This window comes from Eleginops maclovinus, chromosome 19 (assembly GCF_036324505.1).
Source record: "Eleginops maclovinus isolate JMC-PN-2008 ecotype Puerto Natales chromosome 19, JC_Emac_rtc_rv5, whole genome shotgun sequence".
Classification (NCBI taxonomy): Eukaryota; Metazoa; Chordata; class Actinopteri; order Perciformes; family Eleginopidae; genus Eleginops; species Eleginops maclovinus.
The window spans coordinates 24953162-24976998 of NC_086367.1; the positions used below are offsets into that span (position 1 = coordinate 24953162).

At 47.6% G+C, this 23837-nt stretch overlaps 2 protein-coding genes across 7 annotated transcripts in view; both read right to left on the bottom strand.

Moving 5' to 3' along the window:
- Positions 1-252: 252 nt before the first annotated feature.
- On the bottom strand, positions 253-7734 carry rmnd1 (required for meiotic nuclear division 1 homolog). Of its 6 annotated transcripts, none has more exons than XM_063909616.1 (13): positions 7577-7713; positions 7385-7461; positions 6254-6636; positions 5505-5610; positions 5343-5418; positions 3215-3254; positions 2870-2970; positions 2598-2704; positions 2380-2444; positions 2156-2232; positions 1607-1727; positions 1388-1504; positions 253-756 (listed from the first exon to the last, which is right to left on the bottom strand). In XM_063909616.1, exons 3-13 carry the CDS (start codon positions 6611-6613, stop codon positions 724-726), a joined length of 1203 nt encoding a protein of 400 aa, XP_063765686.1. In that variant the 5' UTR covers positions 6614-6636; positions 7385-7461; positions 7577-7713; the 3' UTR covers positions 253-723. The 6 variants fall into 6 exon arrangements, 5 of the variants coding, with proteins under 5 accessions (XP_063765686.1, XP_063765687.1, XP_063765688.1 ...); XM_063909617.1 differs by having other exon boundaries at positions 6254-6639; XR_010168106.1 differs by lacking the exon at positions 7385-7461 and having other exon boundaries at positions 1585-1727; positions 6254-6639.
- Positions 7735-8584: 850 nt separating this feature from the next.
- The window catches only part of syne1b (spectrin repeat containing, nuclear envelope 1b), a 90601-nt gene continuing 75348 nt past the window's right edge, over positions 8585-23837 (bottom strand). The window contains 24 exon segments of the mRNA XM_063909560.1: positions 8585-9726; positions 12277-12323; positions 12970-13062; positions 13170-13382; positions 13574-13702; positions 14060-14260; positions 14484-14695; positions 14815-14938; positions 15187-15278; positions 16066-16134; positions 16387-16684; positions 16780-16971; positions 17269-17406; positions 17488-17670; positions 17742-17892; positions 18085-18272; positions 18558-18720; positions 19002-19168; positions 19920-20078; positions 21923-22078; positions 22335-22460; positions 22783-22977; positions 23322-23562; positions 23639-23733. Of these exon segments, the coding sequence (XP_063765630.1) occupies positions 9486-9726; positions 12277-12323; positions 12970-13062; positions 13170-13382; positions 13574-13702; positions 14060-14260; positions 14484-14695; positions 14815-14938; positions 15187-15278; positions 16066-16134; positions 16387-16684; positions 16780-16971; positions 17269-17406; positions 17488-17670; positions 17742-17892; positions 18085-18272; positions 18558-18720; positions 19002-19168; positions 19920-20078; positions 21923-22078; positions 22335-22460; positions 22783-22977; positions 23322-23562; positions 23639-23733 (3873 nt within the window). The 3' untranslated portion in view covers positions 8585-9485.

Genomic DNA, 23837 nt, shown 5'->3' on the forward strand with positions numbered 1-23837 from the left:
CAGGATGTGGCCGTGTGGGGTAATGTGCACATCATCCCTTACTCAATCTACTTGAGTAAAGCTGCAACGACAGAAGAATAACTATGATTAACTCTATTTATATAACTATAATTCATAGATCTTCGGAGTGCTTTTCGTGCAAAGATATCAGAAAATGCAGTTTTTAACCCTTTAAGTATTGAGGTTTGATGCTGTGTATCAAGCAGTAGTAGTTTCAACACTTGACATGCAAACAGTGAATAGTAACTGGGACACATTTACAACACTTTATTGCATCATAAATAACAGCGAGGACTAAATAACATGTATTTCATTTCATATTTTTTCTACTTTTTTCTAGAATAATTTCACACGACAGGAAATCTCTGCCGCTTCAAAACGGCAAGAGATTCGTAGGCTTCAGGAAATGTTGCATAAATGTTCCATGATGCACTTTGTTTCCAGCAATGATCTTCAGCAGGTTAACATTTCAAAAAAGAGGAAGAACAGACGTGTGTGTTGATGTGTCGGTGCTGAGCAGCAGAGACAGAACGACATTCAAAATGTTCAGGTCCTCTTCCAGATTTCAGTCCATCCAGGAAAAAAGTATCCAGAAATCATCTGAGAAAATACCTCTGTGTCCGGCAGCGCAGATCCTCCTCAGACCCTCCTCAGGCCCTCCTCAGGCCCTCCTCAGACCCTCCTCAGACCCTCCTCAGGTCTGTGCTGTTTTGGAGGAGCAGCTCAGAAGATCATTTTTGAAAGTTCAAACAAAACCTGCACAAAAACCAGAAACACATTTTGTTCTCTGGCTTTAAAGAGGCCCTCTTCTGCTCTGTGAGGTGCTCCCTCTCCAGCAGTAAGAAGAATACATTACATTTCTTTAGCGCTTTTCAAATTCGCTTGGTGTGTTCTACAGTTGTTAGTGCATGTAAAGGGTCTACAAAGGCTAAAATCCCTGTGTTCCTCCAGAGGGATTCACTCTCCCACACACTGGATGCATTCTTCTCTGGAGACAGGCAGAGCATATCAGAGCATCTTAAAGAATTATATTATCCGCTGATTAAATAAATAACAGTGATCCTTCGGGGGTTCGGGGATTCAGATGATAAGAAGTTCCTTTTTTTTGCTAAAACTAAAAGCTTGCTGTTTTATTTCTCACAATTCCCAAATAAGTTGTCATTATCTGTAGGGCGTTGGGGTTAAGTTAAGCTCTTGATGGAGATATCATGTCCAGCTCATTCCGACGCTGATTCATTTTTATTATTTATAGTCTGGACGAGCCTTATGTCAGGACACAGTAACGAACAACGAACCAATGACTGTACACAAACTACCACCACTCAAAACAGTCAGCCCCCGCCCTCTGATAAAGGTACTGACCAGGCGGAGCGTTTGATTTGCTCACCTCGATGGTGATGAGGATGACGATCATCCACTCCAGCCTCAGACTGTGTTTCTCACTCAGGTGACTCCTCATCAGGTCGGTCAGCTGCGTGCAGTGCTCCAGCTTCTGGTTCACGACCTGCACACAGAACACACACATGTACACATGTGTTCACATAGTTATAGTATATTCTCAGGTCACATTAGAGCATTAATAACCTGAGAGGAGAGCTGGACTCACGTTGACCCTGCGGCTGATGTTGAGGAACTGGCACGTCTTGTCGTAGAGCTTCTCCAGGTTCTCTCGGTCCCAGTAGAAGTCTGGAGTGAGCAGCAGGTCTGACCTCAGGTTGATGCAGTGTCTGACTCACAAACACAAACACAGTGAGTCTTTCCTTCTGATCTTAAAGTCAGGGCGTTCAGAAACCTTTATATTCACTTTAATATTCGATCAAATATATTTCAGAACATTTCAAAATGTCATTATTTTCCAGTCCTGAAAAATAATGACATTTTTCTATATTTATTTTTCTGGAAATTAAAGGATTAAATAAAAACACTTAAAACATTTTAGTCGCAAATCAGAAAAAGAATCACAAGGGTCTCAATTATTGATTCAATATCAGAATGCTGATACTCAATTGTTTCCTAAAAAATAATGATTTTCTGTGAGATTTTTTTCAGACTCAAATTTCTAAGAGTTCAGAGGTCAGAGGTCAAACAGCTGTTTACCTCACCCTGAGACCCCCCCCCTCTTAACGAGGCACTATTTGAGGAAGATTGGATTTACCTCAGCGTGAAAAGTTCTCCTATCTTCTTCATGACCTCAGCGGAGGACAGCTTCACTCTCCTGCCAGACCTCAGGGTCTGAGGGGGGGGGGGTCATGATCACATTCACTTTAATAAGTACACACACACACCACACACACACACACACACACACACACACACACACACACACACACACACACACACACACACACACACACACACACACACACACACAGTCTGTACCTCCGGGATGGACTGGATGGACTCCACAAAGTTATCCAGAGAGTGCTCCCAGATGGCCAGCTTCACTGGGAGCAGGAGGAGGAGCAGGAGAGGGAGCAGGAGGAAGAGGAGCAGGAGGAAGAGGAGCAGGGGGAGCAGGAGGAAGAGGAGGAGCAGGAGGACGTTATAGATATGTAATAGATGAATGATGAAGGTGGTTTATAGCAGCCGCTCCTCACCTGACAGACACAGAGCGTTAGAAAAGGCAAACTTCTCCAGCACAGCTTCTGATTGGTCCATCATGTCGCTCAGCATGAAGTCGCCTCGCTCCAGCTTCGTGTTCCCCCTGATCGTACACAATGACATATGAACACCAACAACAAGTATCTGCACATGTTTTACTGACCTTTAGTGTGTGTGTGTGTGTGTGTGTGTGTGTGTGTGTGTGTGTGTGTGTGTGTGTGTGTGTGTGTGTGTGTGTGTGTGTGTGTGTGTGTGTGTGTGTACATACTCTCCCACAGTGTAGCTGATCTCCTCGTTCTCCCAGTGCACTAAGGCCACCTCGTAGGGCTGGATCTCATGGAGCTCCAGGATCCTCAGCACTCTCTTCATCTGTTAGGAGAGAGAGGAGAGAGGTGAGAGAGGAGAGAGAGGTGAGAGAGGAGAGAGAGGAAAGAGAGGAGAGAGGTGAGAGAGGAGAGAGAGGTGAGAGAGGAGAGAGAGGAAAGAGAGGAGAGAGAGGAAAGAGAGGAGAGAGAGGAGAGAGGTGAGAGAGGTGAGAGAGAGGTCAACAGGGGTCAGGAATATTCAGATTTCGGGTTGAATGACGACATGTTTACAGAAAGTATGTATTTACTTCTTTCTCTTCCACGTTCCAGAACACCACGGAGCCTTCCCTGAAGATCATCAAACATGAGTTTATGAAAGAAGACTTCAGCTTTTCTTCAAGCATACACACACATACACACACACACACACACACACACACACACACACACACACACACACACACACACACACACACACACACACACACATATATATATGTGTGTATGTGTGTGTGTGTGGTGTGTTGCTGTCGGTAACAACCCATGCAAAGAATCAAACCGTAGATGAAGTGATGTGTATTCAAATGGAATGACACAGAGAAAGTATTGAACACATGAAGAAAGGGAGGGAAAGCCAAGACACCAGCTGAAGTCTGCCAGTGAGTAGAGAGCAGTCCTGCCCTCCTCAGTGCAAATGAATATCAGCTGGTTCCGTCCAACTGATGGCCTATAAAAAGGTCTCTCATTACCGAGGTGTCACACAAGAAAGATCTCATGATGGGTAAAAGCAAAGAGCTCTCTCAAGACCTTCACAACCTTACTGTTGCAAAACAAACTGATGGCGTTACAGATTTCTGAACTCCTGAATGTTCCAGCACTGTTGGGGCCTTCATCGGGAAGTGGAAAGAACATCCTCCCACCAGAACCCAGCCACGACCAGGTGCTCCTCGCAAGATTTCTGACAGAGGAGTGAAAATAATTATCAGAAGAGTTGTCCAAGAGCCAAGGACCGCTTGTGGAGACCTTCAGAAAGACCTGGAATCAGCAGGTCCAAGTGTTTCAAAGAAACAATGAGTACTGCACTCAGCCGCCACGGCCTGTACGCACGCTCACCACGCAAGACTCCATCGCTGAAGAAGAAGCATGCTGAAGCTCGGTTAAAGTTTGCTGCTCAACATTTAGACAAGCCTGTGAAATACTGGGAGAATATCGTCTGCTCAGGTGAGTCCACAATGGAACTCTTTGGATGCCATAACACACAGCATGTGTGGAGGTCAGATGGCACTGCACATCCCCCCAGAAACACCACACAGGGAAGTTTGGAGGGGGGAGCATCAGGGTGTGGGGCTGTTCTTCAGCAAACGGCACTGGCAAACTTCATATACTTGAAGGAAGGATGAATGCAGAAATGTACAGAGACATTCTTGGTAAAAATGTGCTGCCATCTACCAGGATGAGGAAGATGAAACGAGGGCGGACATTTCAGCAAGACAATGACCCCAAACACACAGCCAAGGAAACTCAACTGGTTTCAGAGAAAGAAAATGAAGCTGCTAGAATGGACCAACCAATCTTGAGTCCAACAGAACATCTTTGGAAAGAACTACAGAGTTCATAGAAGAGGCCCACGGAACCTCCAAGACCTGAAGACCGTTTGGAAGAATGGACCGAAATCACACCTGAGCGTGAGACTGGTTTCTCCATACAGGAGGCGTCTTGGAGCTGTCATTCCCAACAGAGGCTTTTGTACCAAGGATTAAATACATGTCAGTAAGCGTGTTCAGTACTTTCCCCCTGTGTCATTCCATTTCAATACACACCACTTCATCTATGGACAGCTATGGTTTGATTCTGTGCATGTGTGGATTGCATGGGTTGTTACCGACAGCTGATGAAGATCTGATGAAGAGCACCTTTAGAGATGTATTTACTGAGAGACGCTGACGTGTTCAATACTTCTCTGTATACAGAGATATATACACATAGATACACAGAGATATATACACATAGATACACAGAGATATATACACATAGATACACACTTTCTTTTTTTTATGTCTGGATGTTTTGGTAAATGAGGACTTTGAAACATTCTGAATTACTTCTCTAAATCTGACTTTCCTAAAAACATTTTTTTCAAATCTCTGACTTTTTTCTCTAAAGTTTGGCTTTTACAAATGTCCCTCTCTTTCCTCATTATTCTAACCTCTTCTTCCTGTGCTTGTAATCAACTTCTATTCAAACTCACTTTTTGTTTCCAGATTTTTTATTTTCAAACTTCAGATTTTGTTTCCAAATTTCGACTTTTTGGAATTTCTGAATATTTCTTTAAAACTATCACGTTTTTCCCAAACGTTCGAGTCCAGGGTCCCTGGGAAACCTAGCACCTTACACATCTTGTACTTTATAAAGAGTCTAGATCAGAGACTTCCCGACCTGAAGAGGAACATGAGAGCGTTGTCGTCTGGTTTGGCAGCCATGTCCGTGCTGATCACCAGAGCATTGGAAGCATCTGACATCAAACACAACAGTGTTAGCATCTACATCCCATTCCATCCACTGTGAATCTGTAATCTCTGAAGCGTTTTGAACTGGTACCTCTTGGCAGGTTAATCTCCGTGAAGCCGTGGCTGATCAGGTCGTGGCAGAGCGTCGGCAGGTGGTACTGGTCTGCCGTCGCAAAGGCAATGCACTGCATGGTGTCCTGCAGAGAGACAGAGTGACTTCATTCAGTACAACTAAATCATCACGCAACCCAGGGAGGACAGTCCTGATGGTTAGTGTGAAGAGGGACTTCTCCAGGGTCAGAGCTTAACCTCCAGTAGAACACCAAGAGCTAGCATTTCAGTCTCAACTACTATTCTGGAAATATCAAGACGAAACTACGGATATGTTGAATGTTTTGCTGAAATGTCACAAAACCTTTCTCCAGTATTTACTCAACTGTACTTTTGGACATTTCGCACCTTATTCCTAAATATTTAGATTTTGTTGTTGAAATTCCCTAAATGTCACAACTTTACTTCAACCATCATTAATTTGTTCTGAAAATATCACAACTTCATCCTTAAAATGTTCTCTATCCTCAAAATATAACCCCTTTCTTCTTTTCACTTTGACATTTTGTGAATTTATTGACTCAACTTTATTTAGAAAATATCCTAAATGTATTCTCACAGAATCTTGGGTTTGTTACTGTAACGTTAACATTTTACTTCAGGATTTAAATCTTATCCTCCTGTACGCTGCAAGAGAAATGATGCTTCTCAAAACTGCCCCGATACTCCAGTACTACGGGAACACCTCTTACATCCTCACAGGTAAACTTCTGTCGGGTTTCTGCTCACCTTGTCCTCGCTGGAGGACGGCAGGTTGGACCTGGACGGCTGTTTGGTCCTTGGTCCTTTAGGAGCTCTCTTCCCAGAAGCAGCAGCTGGAGCTGCAGTGGATTTTAAGATGGACTTCACGATGTCTGGAGAGTAGAAACGCCTCTGTGCACTCAGGACCCCAGAGGATGCTAACACCGAGCCGACAGGACTCCTGACCCCCCCTGAAGCAGGACGTCCTACATGTCTCTGCTGGACAGAGTTCACATGGAGAGTCTGTGAGGAGAGCCGGGTCCTGATGGTGGTTCCACAGAGGCAGACTGGTTTCCTCCCTGCAGTGAGCCGAGCTCCCAGCATGGACCACAGCGACCGGAGGAGCATCTCCACCCCCCGAGTGGAAGCAGCTGCTGCGGGAGATCAGACCCATTATATACACTTCCATATGCAACACGTACTTCAACAACTAAACTGAAGACATTCTGAAGAAAGTTCTGAGTGAATAAGAGCTGCACCATGTGGTGAAAAGGGATTAGTGTGGACAACGCTGCAATACCTTCAACAAACGACACTGATGATATGTGGGCACTCTGTACGAGAGCAGAAGACTCTGAGCATTACGAAATGTGGGTCAAACATAAGAGACATTTAATGCATCATAAAACAATGATCAAACATTTGAAAAGCATTATTTGACTTTTGATAAAAACAACGTATTATTATTAAAAGGATATGAAACAAATACAATAAGATCATTTCTTTCAAAATAAACGTTTTTATAATTTGGCAATAAATAAGAACACATGTTATTAACATTAGACATGCAGCACTTCATTCCTTTTTTAAATACATCTTAAAAACATGCAAATCAGTTTCAAACAATAAAAACTGCAAAGAAATAACACAAAATATGTGAAGGAGCTGACTTGTAGCTTCTAAACTTTAATGTAAGCAATGTCATTATTATTATGTACAGTCAGTCTATATACTGTGCAGTGTGCAGGACTGACTGCCATCATGACATTCTGTAGTTTAGCATGCATTACAGAGCGATGTAAAAACAGCGTCTTTGAGCACAAATAGAAACTCTTATACTGTCATTCACAAACATCTTAAATCTAATACTTTAAAAAGAGCAAATCAAACAGCACTGACCTTGACTGCACTAACCAGCAGAGACTATCCTCGCTAACGTTATCAGTCTGGTTAATACTCACACATACAGTGTTTACCTGTGATATAATACAGATATTAGTTCAAATAAAGAGCTTTAAAGAAGCTAACAGATTAGCATGCTAATAATGCTTCATCACTCCCTGTGTAAATGCTAGCAGTCTGTTAGCTTACCGGAGGATGAGACAGAAGGGATTCAGATTCAGGAGGTTTTGAAAAGGGTTCAAAGTTTCATAAAACGTCTTTTTGTGTGAAAACAAAGTAGAAATAACATGCCTGAAACATGCCTGTCAGTTCCTGTGTGAGGTGACGTGATGACGCAATGACAGCGTAATGTCTGTCTCCCCAAACATTGACTGCCAGGCTGACGGGATCTTTATCCATTATGTATTTATTTACGCGTTAGGCTCAACAGAAATGTTACACTGACCTTAACCTTCTCTATTAGTCTTGATAATCTTTCCAATATATTCCTTATTTATAATAGTTTCACACACACCTCGGTCTGAGCTCCTCTCCTCAGCCTTCATGTCTTCCTGAAAGTCCAAACTCAGGGTATATTACAGCCTCCTCTGTTGACCTTCAGCTCCCTCAGCTCCTTGCTTTAATGCTGTCACACATTTACTGTTTTAAAAGCGTTAGATTACAATAAATCTTTTTGTGTTTGTATTGATGAAGGCTCCAGATGTTAGCTCTGCAGCGTCCCCTCTGCTGGAGTGAGTGTTTCTCCTTTTGAAGTACAGGTTTCTTACCTGGCAACACTTAGAGTTATGGAAGTTATGCTATGCTCATGTTTATGCTGCATATGAGCTATAAGGCATAATGTAAATTGCACACAATGTATTGCAGAGTACACATCAGATCCTACGTCACACACACTCAGATAATAACTGTTTTCCTGCAGGACAAAGGTCAAATTCTGCTGGATTTACATCATTTTTTGCAGGAAAAAGATTAGATTTGGAAGAAAAAGTTTAAGTTTCAAGAGTGTATTTTTATAATCAATCAATTGTTGAGGTACTTATTTACATACAAAGGTAAGAAAAAGCAGTTTTCAGCTTCTAGACTTTGCCTTTTACTGCATACATTTATTAATTTATTGCACCGTGAATTGAATTCCTTTATTCTATGTTAGCTTGTTTTTAACTTTCTACCTTCTAAAGAAACCAATAACAAAAGACATGTTTTCTTATTTCTGTTTTTAGTAAAAGCTTAGTATAAACATATAAAATGAAAAAAATATTTAAGAAATGAAAGAAAAAGACACATTTTATGAGGATTTGGCATTCTTTGTTTCTGATAGTCTCAAACATACATACATTTCATATTCATGTTATACACATGTTAAATATTCCTGTTATACATGAGATACTGACGGTCATACAAAATATACAATAGTTCTATACGTCTTCATAAAGTCTTATTTTATATCTGGTTTAGAAAATAAAACAGCAGGAATGTAGAAAGACAGACGACGGAGTTAAACTCTGGAAATGGCTTCGATATTAAAAACACAAAATAATCTCAATGTTATTTAAGTGAAAGTAGACACAATGAAGGGAATGATCAGAACTGCATGCCAAAGAACAGGTAAAAAAATAATTGCAATGAACGATATAATTCATGTCTTTACAAACATTGGAGTTAGGAGTTAAAGTCACAGACAAATCTCAGCGGGTCACTCTCGTGTCTTCACTGCGTCTCCGGCTGCATCAGGGGAGATCATACTTCATACACACTCAGATCAGAACTGTTTTATGCAGGAATTATATCAGATTTTTCAGGAAAAGGATAACATTCTGGAAGGAAAAGTTCAGATTCTGCAGCACAGATATCAGTGTCTGCGTGAAACAAAAGTTCTTGCAGGAAAAAGTTCACACTCTGCAGGACAAGGTTAAAATTGAGCAAGATCAAATCGAACAGGATTAGCATCCGGCTTTGCAGGAAAAGTATCAATTCTGCAGGAAAACACTCAGTTTTTTAGGAAGAAGATCAGTTTCTGCAGGACAAAGATCAGTTTCTGCTCCAAACATCCAGCCTAGTTCCAGTCCCTCTGCAGGACCCCCCCCCCCCCCCTGCGGGATCAGACTGGCGGGGGCCCGTTGATGTAGCTCAGCATGGGGTAGAAGGAGTGCAGGAAGTTGTTGGACTGAGCGCAGTAGTCCTCCTCCGTCAGCGGCAGCAGGAAGCTGAGGATGAGGAGGAACAGCAGGAGCAACTGCAGCGGCAGCGCCACCATCAGAACCCGCCGGAACCACGAGCTGCAGAACCTCGAGCCGACCGGGTCAGAACGGGAGGAACCGGATCCACCGGCGCTGAGAGACCTGCAGGAGAACATGCATCCAGAGCACAGCGAGAGGTTAGGAACAACATGGGTCTGCGGCGTCGCCTGAGACTCAGATCCTCACTTTGGAAGACTTTTAGAGCCAGGTACGGGAGGAGCTGTGGGGGGGGGGGTCTATTCCTTTACTTTGCATTTCTGGAGTCAATCCATTCAGATTGTCAAAAATATGTTTGAAACATCAAAAATGAAGTAGAAAAACAGCTGATAACAGAGTTGAGATTTCTGTAATATCGAAAGTGTTTTGAATGAAGTTGGGCTTCACTGACCTTCAGAATTATTTGATTATACAATTTATATTTGAACATTGCATTTTGAGTTTAACTTTCACAGTTCATATATTTTACCCACAGTTTGACTTTATTCTCATCTTTATTTATTTCATTTTCAAAATGCAAGTTATAAGAAGAAAGAGGATCTATTTGCAACTTCATTTCTCAATATTTCAAACTTATTCTGATCATTGACAAATGTTTTCCTAACCCCCCCCCCACCCCCCCTCATGCCTGGCAATAATAGTCTTGCATTAAAATACCACCTTAAATGTGTTTGTGTTTTTCCTGTTCTTAGAAACAGAGTAAAATACCTACATTCATTTCAGAGTGATTGAGTAATGTTCTCTGTAGCTGAGTCTCTGCTGAGGAGCAGCATGCTGGGTTTGAGCTACATGCTAACATCACGGGGACAGACTGCACAGGACAGACACATGTATTCAGTCTGTGGTCAGACATCAGCTCCTCTGTAGAGCATGTTAGCGTTAGCATACAGACAGGAGGCATGCTGCAGCTCCTTCTGTTAAAAGATGCAAAGCATGCGGAGGCGAGGCGAGCGCAGCGAATAGAAACAGCCTCGTTATTTATTAAAGGGTTCGGGAAAAACACAGCAAATGTATTTCCCAACGTGTCTTTGCCCTAAAATGATCAGTCATCATCACCCTCAGTATAAACATCACTGATCCTCAAAGGGTAGAAGAGACAGATGAGTGACTCACACCTACAGGACCTGATGTGAGGAGATAACCATACATCTGAATCACGCCTCCTCTTTGGATTTATATTCATATCTGTCCAGAACATGGAGTCAAAACATCTGAAAATCCCCCAGGCCGTCCTAGCTCAGTGGGTAGAGCAGGCGGCCATTTACTGGGGTTTGATCCCATGCGGTGGACCCAGGTTCGAATCCGGAGTCCCTTTGCCGCGCGTCTTCCCCTCTGTCTCCCCGTTTCTGAACTGCACCATATTAAAGGCACTGGTTGCCCAAAATATGTAAAAGTGCAAACTTCTGAAAAATCTAAATCTTAAATTCCCCGAAAAATATATAAAAGTCAATAAAGCCAAGAATAGGAACAGAGAGTCATAGTTTGGAGAAAATCGTCTTAGTTTTAGGGCAGAAAATCATTTGAAGTGGCTCCGCTTTACGCGCTCTAAAGACTGGCACTCAAGTTACAGTTTAGTTTAAACACAGAGAGCGCTTTCATATATTTGACAGGGTTTCACTGTTTCTTATTCTGCAGAATCCGCTGCTCTAAACGCAGAGACCCCCGCCTGCATCTCCTCACACATCAACAAGTGTTTTTATGTGACCCCTGACCCCAGGAGAGCATGGACATGAAGGATGTTCACCCCTTACCATGTGACGGATGGAGACCTGAGACTGACAGATGACAGACTGAGGGGGGGGGGGGAGTGATAGTTGTGATAGAGCGGCAGCAGCAGAAGAAGAGATGACACACACACACACACACACACACGAGAGAGACAGAGAGAGGAGAGAGAGAGAGAGAGGAGAGAGAGAGAGAGAGGAGAGAGAGAGAGAGAGGAGAGAGAGAGAGAGAGGAGAGAGAGAGAGAGAGAGGGGAGAGAGGGGAGAGAGAGAGAGAGAGAGAGAGGAGAGAGAGAGAGAGAGAGAGAGGGAGAGAGAGGGAGAGAGAGAGAGAGAGAGAGAGGAGAGAGAGAGAGAGAGAGAGAGAGAGAGAGAGAGAGAGAGAGGAGAGAGAGAGAGGGGAGAGAGGAGAGAGAGGAGAGAGAGAGAGAGCAGCCTGAGCATTGTTCATTGCAGACATTTTCTGGCTTTTTAAAGAAAGTGTATGCTCAGTGTCAGCGAAGGGGGGGGGGGGGGGGGGGGGGGTTAGGCCTGGAGAGAATCTGTAGTTCTGTTATGAAGCAGATAAAGAGGAGGAACTCTTCCTCACTGAGAGCTACACACAGCTCTACACAGAAGACCGTGGAACACACCGGCATGAGCAGGAATATGACTCTGATATTCAGTCTGGATCCTAAACGGTCCGTCAGGAGCTCTGTGCAGATTATGAATAAATATAGAACTTCACCTGTTGGTGAGCTGCCCACCTTCTACCTGCTACACTTCATCATTCTATAAGTACTGCTGCTGCTCTACCTCACTGTGCACTTTGGAGATTAGAACAACGGACCTCTGCGGGGAAAATACAGAAGCTCTGATTCTGACTCAGGTGCATCATGGGAGGTTGAGTTCCACGATCTTTTGCGGGTGCTAGGAACCGACAGAAATGTACCTGTGGTGGTGGGCTCCCGGCTCTGAAACCCTACTACTGCCCCGCTGCTGTTTGCAATGTACAGGTGGTGGAGGGGGTGTGTGGGGGGGGGGGGGGTAAAAGAAAGAAAGAATGTTTCAGTCGGATGGAGAGAGAAGAGCAGCAACAAAATCAGGAGGAAGATTTTGTGACAGAAATGTGATGCTTGGACTAAAGACATCAGGATCAGAAAGCAGCACATGCTTCATACAGGAGACACTTCATAGAGTATGTCCTCATTCCTGCAGCCCGCCAACATACTAACGGCATGCTCTCTGCGTCAGATAATAACAGCTTCTGCGCATGAATCAGTTTCATCACAACCAGGACTCTGATATTACTCCACAGGAAGGAGGAGCTAGAGGAGGGGCTTTGGGGGGGGGGTCTTTCTTTAGGGGACAGAACTAAAGGAGGAGGAAATAAAGGGGTCTGCAGGTTTCTCGTAGGACTTTGCTGTGGGAACACACAACATGCAAGAGGAGAAGAAGTCTGAGGAGGAGAGAGTTTGTGGGGGAGAGGTGGAGGTGAAGAGGAGGAGGTGTGGAGGGACCTGGGATGAAGGTGGATATGGCATTCTCAGGGGCTTTGTTTGGGATCACATGTTAGAGTATTTGTTGAGTATTTATATCTCAGAGTGTCTGGTGGTGGAGCGTGCAGAAGAAGGCGCTACGTTACCGAGCGGCGGCGGCTCGGCGTGCTCCGTCCTGACACCGGACTCAGAGAGCCAGATGTGTCCAGATCATCCGCCGACGACCAGGAGGACAGATCCTGAAGACAGAGAGAGACCTCAGACAGGAAGGAGGAAGGAAAACTGAAATCACTGGCCCCTAAGGAGTGCAGGGGAGTAACAGCAAGTACAGGGTGTTTCTGTGTACCTGCTGGCTGCTGCTGATCTCCAGGATCTTGCTGAGCTCCCTCAGGTCTCGGGTCACCTCCTTCAGCAGCAGCTTCAGCCGGTTCCCGATCACGTGCACTTTCTCCTTGGCCTCCAGACAGTCGCTGCCCTGAGCGTGCACGAGCAGCTGCAGGGACATGTCCTGCAGGGAGGACACCTTCAGCTGCGAGTCCAGCAGCTCCTGACGGATCACCTGGGAGGAAATATGTGTTACTTTGATCCGGGTTGGAGGTTTTTAATCTGCTCCAAATCCATCCATACAGCTTTGTTTACACAAACCTGTGCAGCTCATCAGCTGTTCTCTTCTTCTTATTGTTATGCATTGAAAATAACATGAAATATCCTTAATAAAAAGGTCAATAAACGGTGATGCAGGTGTTCTACCGTGAGGGTCTTGTGCTGCTCCTGCAGGGAGTTGCTGTCCCTCCCCGGGTCGATGGGCAGCAGCTGGTTCCTCCGGCGGTCAATGTTCTCCAGCCACAGCAGCAGGCCGTGGCTCATCTCGTGGAAGTCCTGATGGAGACACATCACACGCAGGTTTTACATCCTCTCACAGGGTCAGATAAGGGTCAGGGCGGGGTCAGAATGTTAGAGGACATCTTTTTCAGGATTTAGAAAAAAATGCGTCCCTCCACAAAAACACTTCTCCCTGCACACAGAAATCATTTGACAAACATGTCTCTAGTTTTTAATGTAACATAAATCCCAAAATATATTCATATATAAGTGTACACCAGCAGCCAATCAGATGTCTCCTTCAGAGTCACATGAGCACCAGCCCCAGGTACAGATGGATGCACAGGTGAGGAAACCTGGACGCTACTCAGAGCCAGCTTTGAGGGACTGGTCCTAACATCTGACAGTCCCTACCTGGCACTGCATGAGTGCCCCCTGCAGGGAGGACCTCCACTCCTCCAGCGTCCCCCCCAGCCGGTCCCAGCTGTTGTTCATGTCCTTCAGTCTGGCCTGCAGCTCCCGGCTCTCCTCGCTGTCCGGCTGCAGGAACTCCGAGCTGCACAGGTTCACCGACAGAACGATGGCCTTCCGCTTATCGTACGCCTTCTGCAGCTCCTGCACACACACACACACACACACACACACACACACACACACACACACACACACACACACACACACACACACACACACACACACACACACACACACACACACACACACACACACACACACACACACACACACACACACACACACACACACACACACACACACAGTGAACCATGGTTCCAGCCCAGACTGTGTAAAATAATAAGAGCATATAAGCAGAGCGTACCTTGAGCTTGAGGATGCGCTGCTGGATGTCCTGGATGTCGGTGCTGAGCTCCAGCCTCCTCTGCTGCTGCAGCTCCTCCTCCGCCCCCCCCAGCCAGCTGTACACCTTCTGCAGGTCTGAGTTCAGCTGCTGCTCCTGCTGCTGGCTCTGCTTCCTGCGCAGCTGCCGGCTCACGTCCTGCGCCTGTAGCAGCTCCCAGCGCTCGATCACTCCTGCAGGAACACACACACACACACACTGTAAGATACCAGAGCTGTAATCTGTCTTTGCAGCGGCCTCACTCTGCAGATTCCTGAGAGGTGTGTCCCTCACAGCTCTGCAGGATTATTACCTGAGGTCTGAGACTCAGAGCTGGGGTCTACGAGACCTGACCCGGCGTCCTCCTCCTCCTTCAGCTCACAGCCCATCCTCCTCACCGCGTCGATGCTGCCCCGACACTCCCCCAGCAGACGCATCTGTGCGGGGCATTCAGTATGAACTTAACGTATAAGTCAGAGTAGAGTTTTGGCACATTATCAACATTCTGAAAATATAAATCTTGGATTCCTTCAAAAATATGAAAAAGTCCAAAATCTGAGAAATCCTTCTTTGTTTGAAGGCAGTAAATCATTTGGAGTCGCTGCAGCAGCAGAGTTGTGCCTGCTCGCTAAAGGAGACACACTCCGGTTACAGCTTAGTTTAATTATCAGCGGTAGAGACGTACGTATCCAAGGTACGAGGCGTCCTGCTCGGCTCCACTCGGTGTCCGGCTGCGACCGGCCTCCAGCGGGGGGGCGTCTGCAGACGCTGCTTCTCCTGAATACACACACACACACACAAACACACACACACACTGATCAGATACCTTCACACACTGTGTCATTACTTTAATTACCTCTACAAACCAGGAGGAGAGGAGGCCGTTCAGACAGAGGAGCAGAGACAGATCGGCTTCATTCTGCCTGGTAACTTTGAGGTTCGGTCTTATATTTGGAGGTAGTTTAGTAACGCACAGCTGCTCCTAAACCCTCCTGCTGTGCTCCGTCTCTAACACATACTCTCTGTGGAGCTGGGCTCAGAGCTCTGATGGTTCTGTTTCCTGATCGGGTCTCTGCTCTTTGTGTGGACCGGCCTCAGGTCAACAGATCTGAACTCCTGCAGGAGGAGATGCAGACGTGTTGACGGAGGAACAAACACTCACACACACACACACACACACACACACACACACACACACACACACACACACACACACACACACACACACACACACACACACACACACACACACACACACACACACACACACACACACACACACACACACACACACAGGAGGTTAGAAACAGCAGCACTGCAAACCAAAGAAGAAGAAGCCGTTAGACAGAAACAGAGTTAGGCTCCATCCCATTCACCTCACAGAGAGGAAATGGGATGGAGCTTAAACCCCGGTGTTAGGAAGTGTGTGTCCAGAGAGAAATCAAAGTGTGTGTGTGTGTGTGTGTGTGTGTGTGTGTGTGTGTGTGTGTGTGTGTGTGTGTGTGTGTGTGTGTGTGTGTGTGTGTGTGTGTGTGTGAGAGACTCCATGCTGCTGTGCTCCTACCCGAGGAGGACCTCAGAGTTTGCTGAGTAACTCTAACAAAGGCCTCCGGGCTCTCTGGGATCACTACATCTGCAAGAGAGACATCACACAGGGACACATTCAGCCCCACAGCTGACCCCGGACCAGCTGAGACCCCCAAATCATTCTGCTGTGACCCCCCCCCACAGGAGGATACAATATGCCGTGAGACAAACCTTTTCCCTCCTGATCCACCTTGCAGCAGGGCTTCATCAGCCTTCACTGTGCAGCTCTCTCTCCAGCGTGTGTGTGTGTGTGTGTGTGTGTGTGTGTGTGTGTGTGTGTGTGTGTGTGTGTGCTCACCTCTATGCAGGAAGTCCCCCTCCTCGCTGTGTGTCTCCCTCTCCAGCCCCCGACTCAGGTCGTAATCGTGGTCCCACTCCAGCGGGATGGAGTCCACGCTGGCCGGCGTGTCTCGGCCCGAGCGCTCGCCCCGCAGCTGAGCCGCCAGGGAGGCCGAGCGGCCTGAGGAGGGGAGGGGGGAGAGAAAGCCGTCTCCCAGGCACTCCCCCCCACCCCACGGACCCCCGGACACATCGCCCGGTTCGTCCAGCTCCAGCTCCCGGTCCGAGAGCGAGACCTCGGTGTCGTCGTCGGCCAGCTGCAGGACAGGGGAGAGACTCAAGGGTTATAGAGAGAGTGAGGGTCTCATGCTGCTCCTTCAGTCTGCTCCACAGTATCTCTCCAGGCTCTCACCGGCAGGCGGATGAGCTTCCGGTAGTAGCGCTCCACCCGTCCGAACACCTCCTGGCAGTACCTCTGCAGCTCCTCCAGCTCCTCCTCGATGACGGCGGCGTCCAGAGGCTCGCTCTTCTCCATTAGAGCCTCCCCCTGCTGGAAGATCTGCTCTATCTTCGCTGTGGTGAGAGAGATCTCCTGCTGGAAGGACTGCAGAACACACACACACACACACACACACACACACACACACACACACACACACACACACACACACACACACACACACACACACACACACATACACACACACACACACACACACACACACACACACACACACACACTCCATTAACTCCATTTCTGAAAATACTTTAGAGTTGCAACTAAAGCTTATTATTCTCTAAATGATCAATCTATGGAAAAGGAAGCAGCACATCTCCAGGTGAGAGGCATGTCTGCAACTCTCTGATTATTCAGAGTCCCCCCCCCTGCTGTGAGACCCACCCGGAGCTGCTTGATCTTGGCCTGGATGTCACACTCGGAGAAATGCTCGATGTTGGTCAGCTGCAGGTCCATCTCCGTCAGCCAGACCAGGATGGCGTCTCTGGCCGTCTCAAAGTCCTCCCTCTGCCCGATGAAGTGCTGCAGGGGGGGGGAGGACATAATGAAGAGGCTGCAGGACCCTCAGAGACCTGGTCCTATGAAGGACCCAGGGGGGTTTACCTTGAGCCGGCGCAGGATGGAGGCCACCCTCCTCTGCAGGGCGTCCCAGCGCAGGTTGGCTCCCTGGCTCTTCTCCCGGAGGAGGCCGGCGGAGTCGGTGCGGTTCTCCCGGGCCAGACGGCGGTACTGCTTGTTGATCAGCTCCAGCTGGGTCAGGCTCTCGTGGACCTGCCTCTGGAAGGTCTGCAGGAGACAGGGGGAGTCAGGAAACAGATCTCAGGTATTAATATCCCCCCCAGGTGTTCCTAAGGTACCTCAAACTTCTTCAGCTCCTCCTTGGCGACGGTATACAGAACCCCGGAGGAGTTGGGCAGCGCCGCCGTCCGCTCCGAGGAGCAGAGCCACTCCTCGAACCGGGAGAAGTCCTCCAGGAACTTCTGCCACAGGCGCCAGGTCTCCTCAATCCTGAGACCGGGAGGCATCGCGTTACAGACCATAATAACACGCCTCATTCAACAACTGTATTAAAAACCATCCAGACGGTCTCCATGGTAATCACTCAAACTCAGAACCGAAACTGATCAAACTGATCAAATGTTTAGCTTGTTGTCATGTATCTGTGCATGCGCCCCCCCCCAGGGGCCTGCTCCCCCTCACCGGAGCCTCCTCTCCATGGACAGGGCGCAGATGCTCCTCCAGCGGCGGTCCAGGCTGCGGGTGGCACTCTGGATGGAGTCGCACTCAGCGTCGGTGGCGCAGGCATCGCAGTCGTGCAGCAGAACCTCGCACAGGTTCAGAACCGAGGCCACACCCGTGCTGTGCTTTTCAATGTCCCGCTGCAGCTCCTGGACACACACACACACACACACACACACACACACACACACACACACACACACACACACACAGGGAATTACCGCTGCAGACCATTTACATGCACTAACACCTACAGAACTACAGGAGAGGGGACAGGGCCTCTCTACAGCCTCCTCTGGACCTCTGGAATGTTACATATTATACGATACATAATAATGAAGGACAGGTGTGTTACCTGCTGCAGGTCCAGCCTCCTCTGGACCTTTTTATTACAGTTATATGATATAATATATTTAATAATAAAGGTGTGTTACCTGCTGCAGGTCCAGCCTCCTCTGGATCTCGGCAGCATCGCAGCTCTCGAAGGCGAGCGGTCTGGAGAGCTCCGTCTCGATGTGAGCGAGCCAGCAGCGCAGAGAGCTCATGTTCTTATCCAGCTGCTGCACCGCCACAAGGGTCTCACGCAGCTTCTTCACCCTGCAAACACACACACACACACACACACACACACACATTGAACTACGTCAGGGTCTAATAAAAAATAGAGCTGTGCAGAATAATAAACCCCAAAGATTTCGTACTGATGGAGAAAATAATCTATAGTTTCAGTTCTGAACTCCTGCAGGAGAAACAAAATACATCCATATACAGTATGTTCAGAGTGTGTGTGTGTGTGTGTGTGTGTGTGTGTGTGTGTGTGTGTGTGTGTGTGTGTGTGTGTGTGTGTGTGTGTGTGTGTGTGTGTTTGTGTGTCTCACCTGGCTCCGATCAGGTCCAGCAGGTGCTGCCAGCGCTCGCTGACCTTGCTGAGTTTCTGCTGCATGTCTGCAGCTCTGCAGGTCGGGCTGTTCCTGCTGAGCCGCTCCCCCAGGAGCTGCAGCTGCTGCTTGTTCTCCTCCGCCACGCTGATCTCCTGCTGGTAGTCCTGGGGAACACACACACGTTTATAATACTGCATGGTACAGAGTGAAAGAGTCCACCGGCGTCTGTGTCTCTGACAGGTGAAGGTGTAAGATGAGGTCAGATTTAAGACTCTCTGATGCCGTTATCAAAAGGCTGAGGAAAGGGGACGTCATGTTGAGGCTCCGCTGAGGAATAAAGACGTGTCTCTGTTTGCTTTCTCAACATGCTGATCTGAGATTTATGAGACTGAAGCTTTCTGCAGACAACATGCCAGGGTTTCACTCAAACTCTTATGAGCACAATTAATTACTTCAAGGTTTGAAATTGCAAAGTCATTTTTAACATCTCTCCTTGTGTGTCTTGGCATTTTTGTATTCAGTTTGAAAGATTCATTTAAGTTTAATACCAATTGAGGTCTCATTAAGATGAATACATTTAGTTACTTTTAAGAAGTTGTAATGAGGAAATCCCTGAGATTGGGAATGATGAATACTAAAGACATTAAGTCAAATCAAAATACGTTATTCTACTTCCTGTGCAGGAACGCATCGACCTGTTAAATCATGACTCGATCAGAAGCAGCGACAGGAAGTGAATAAAGTGAGGAGACAGAATGAATGACAGGGAGCACGGGCTGCAGGAAACTAAAACATAAAGAAGTAGAAATGCACTTGGCTCTCGATTGTTTAAACTGTGTGTGTGTGTGTGTGTGTGTGTGTGTGTGTGTGTGTGTGTGTGTGTGTGTGTGTGTGTGTGTGTGTGTGTGTGTGTACCTTGCGCAGCTTCTCGATCATCTCCTCGATGCTGATGTCTCCGTTCTGAGACACCTTGCTCTCCATGCAGGTGAGCCACTCGCACAGGTCCTTGTACCTCTCGCTGAACACCGTCCACTCGTTCAGCTTCTCCCCAACCTGCTGCCGCCGCAGGGACAGCTGCAGGGAGGCATCGCTCAGATTAACACTCACACACTGACACTGGGTGTGTGTGTGTGTGTGTGTGTGTGTGTGTGTGTGTGTGTGTGTGTGTGTGTGTGTGTGTGCTCAGGTGCAGACAGAGCATCAGACGGAAGTGTGTGAGGGTTTGCATGCAGCAGAGTGTGTGTTTCCTGTGAGAGGATGCAGCTCTGCAGATGTTACAGCCTGGGGTAACGCTGCACCGCAACACGCCGCTGCAGACAGGAAGCTGCTCTAAGAAGGAAAACACTTCTTATATCTCACAGGCTCCACACAGCTGTGCAGGTTAAAGTGAGAGGAGAACAGACAGGAGGGGTCGTCTCCTGTCTTCTGCTTCTGTTTTTATGCATGTCGCTCAGCTGCATTCAAGTCAGGGGTTCTCAACGGGGGCGGGGCGGTGGAAGCAATATTTTGTGTGTGTGTTGTGTGTGTGTGTGTGTGTGTGTGTGTGTGTGTGTGTGAGAGAGTGTGAGAGAGACAGAGAGAGAGTGTGTGAGAGAGACAGAGAGAGAGTGTGAGAGAGAGAAGAGAGAGAGAGGAGAGAGAGGAGAGAGGCGAGAGAGAGAGAGAGGTGTGAGAGAGAGACAGGAGAGAGAGAGAGAGAGTGGTGAGAGAGAGACAGAGAGTGTGAGAGAGAGACGGGAGAGAGAGACAGAGAGAGAGAGAGACAGAGAGTGTGAGAGAGAGACAGAGAGAGAGAGAGACAGAGAGTGTGAGAGAGAGACAGAGAGAGAGACAGAGAGAGAGACAGAGAGACAGAGGGAGAGAGAGAGAGAGAGAGTGTGTGAGAGAGAGACAGAGAGTGTGAGAGAGAGACAGAGAGAGAGTGTGAGAGAGAGACAGAGAGAGAGACAGAGAGAGAGACAGAGAGAGAGAGAGAGAGACAGAGAGAGAGTGTGAGAGAGAGACAGAGAGAGAGACAGAGAGACAGAGGGAGAGAGAGAGAGAGAGAGTGTGTGAGAGAGAGACAGAGAGTGTGAGAGAGAGACAGAGAGAGAGTGTGAGAGAGAGACAGAGAGAGAGACAGAGAGAGAGAGACAGAGAGTGTGAGAGAGAGACAGAGAGAGAGTGTGAGAGAGAGACAGAGAGAGAGACAGAGAGAGAGACAGAGAGAGAGAGAGAGAGAGAGAGGAGGTCTGTTGTTGTTAGCATCTGGTTAGCTAGCTTAGCTGTCCGGCATTAGACGCTGTTTCTAGGACAGGTGGAGAGTGCTCTCCTGAAGCCCTGCCTCAGATAACTGCAGCTCAGTGAGGTGAAGGACTCTGAGGGTTAGGAAACTCTAGTTTTAAACTGTAGGTAGTTACTGCTCCTCTCACTTATCTCAGGGGCTCACACACTGAACATCTGTTCCCAAATGAATGATCCTATACTTCAGGAGTAGTATTTCATGCAGAATATCAGACCTCATAATAAAAGGCCACTGAAGGTTAAAGAACAAAATAAATGATTATAATGTTACTGTTATTTAGAAACGAGAATATGTAACTTCAATCTTAGAGAATTTGAGTTTTTGTAGTAACATAATATAGCAGCCTAATAATAAGAACACAATTTAAATATAAAATGAATATAATAAATAGATAAATACTAAATAATAATCAACTTAGAGTTCAGGGGAGACAATTAGCCTACATTTTGTGTGATAGGGGGCGGTAAGCGACCTGGATAATGCAAAGGGGGCACCGGCCCAAAAAAGGTTGAGAGCCACTGCTTTAAGTTGACCTCTGAAGTCTTTGAGTCTGACTGCAGCGCCCCCGTGTGGTCAGAGAGTGAACCAGCTGATCCTGAAGCAGCCGGAATATAAACTATATGTGTGAGAGTACCTGGTGGCAGATCTCGTCCCACTGCCGGTGCAGCAGCTCAATCCTCTCCTGCAGCACGTTCAGGTCCTCGCTGCTGATGAAGCGGCTCAGAGACTCCTTCAGGACCGTGAGGTGGGACAGGTCCCCGGGCCAGCCGGCAAACGCCTGCTCCAGATCCTGGGAGAGAGACACGTGAAGATTCAATAAAGTTCCTACTGAGACGGAGACGGAGGGGGGGGTTCAGGTCTGTCACTGCAGTAAGACCACACTCTCCAATACCTCAATAACTGCTTTAATGATGAGGCATCCCCAGGTGTGTGTGTGTGTGTGTGTGTGTGTGTGTGTGTGTGTGTGTGTGTGTGTGTGTGTGTGTGTGTGTGTGTGTGTGTGTGTGTGTGTGTGTGTGTGTGTGTGTGTGTGAGGGGTGTGTTACCTTGCAGCGCATCTGCTCGCTCTGCAGGTCCTCGTGGTGCTCGGGCAGCGCTGCAGAGAGCTCCCGTTTGAATGCTCGCAGTTTCTCCAGAGAGCCTCCGATCCCCCGCTCACACCGGTCCCAGTCCTGCAACACACACACACACACACACACACACACACAGTTACGACAGCTGCAGAAAGACACACCTGAGAGGTAACAGCTCTACAACCCAATCAGGACCTTCTATAACACAGACCTGCTCCACATCAGACACAGGTCAGAGTGTGAGTGTGAGTGTGAGTGTGAGTGTGAGTGTGAGTGTGAGTGTGAGTGTGAGTGTGAGTCTGTGTGTGTGTGTGTGTGAGTGTGAGTGTGAGTGTGTGTGTGTGTGTGTGTGTGTGTGTGTGTGAGTGTGAGTGTGAGTGTGTGTGTGTGTGAGTGTGAGTGTGTGTGAGAGTGTGTGTACCTTGATGAGGGTGCTGAGCTGCCTCCTCTGCTGCTCCAGGGTGGAGCTGGTGTTCCTCCACCTCTCCTGGATGTCGCTGAGCTCCGCCTGCAGGCTGAGCTCCGCCCGGCTGTCGGCGGACAGCAGCAGCTGGCGGCCGGCCTCCACCGTCAGGATGTAGCTGCCCTGCTGGCGCTGCAGCACCTTCTCCTTCAGCTGCAGGAGAAACACAGGGTCAACACCTTCTCCTGCCTAATCTATCAAGTATCAGGGGCGTGTAACATACGGCCCGTGAGAGGGTCCAATCTGTGGAGAGGAAACCTGAAAAGACTCACAATTTGAGGAGAAAGTGATTTGATTTATTTTTGTTCATAAATTAATGTTTTGGGTTTTTTTCTGAATTTTCAGATTTCAAGTTTTTCTGAAATCTCCGAATTTTGAGAATGAATTGTTTAAAATATATAAACATATTAAATAATTGAGAGCTTTTTTTTCTGAAAATCTGCGACTCTTTGAGAGAACTGAAACCCTCCCAGTGCTCTGATCTTTATTATCTGTACCTGCACGGCATCCAGCATGGAGCGGGCCTGCTGCAGGGGCACGGTGGTCCCCAACTGCAGGGGCCCCGTGGCCCCCGGCTGGGAGACCTCCTGCAGCCAGCGGCGCAGCTTCTCCAGCTGCTCCCTGTACCGCTGCCACTGCCGCAGCAGCCCATCGATGATGCCGCGGCGCTGCTGGGCCCGCCGCACCACGCCCTGCCACTGGTTGCTCAGCAGGGCCAGCTTCAGGTTGAACTCGTCCCTGCAGGGCGGAACTCAACTTGTCAATACTGTCCTCAACACGGTGTGTCAATAAAGTTTCGTCTGAAGGCCTCTACCTGTCGTCCACCTGGCCCTGCTCCAGCATCCTCTGCCCGTCAGTGATGATGGAGTGCAGGATCTGCTGCCGGCTAAACATCTCCGCCTGGAACAGCTGCGGGAACACGGTTATACTTTATTATATATCTGCACTTTACTCTATCTCCAGGATCAAGATATCACTCTGAGTCTGCGTCTGAAATTCAGAGTCTGTGTACA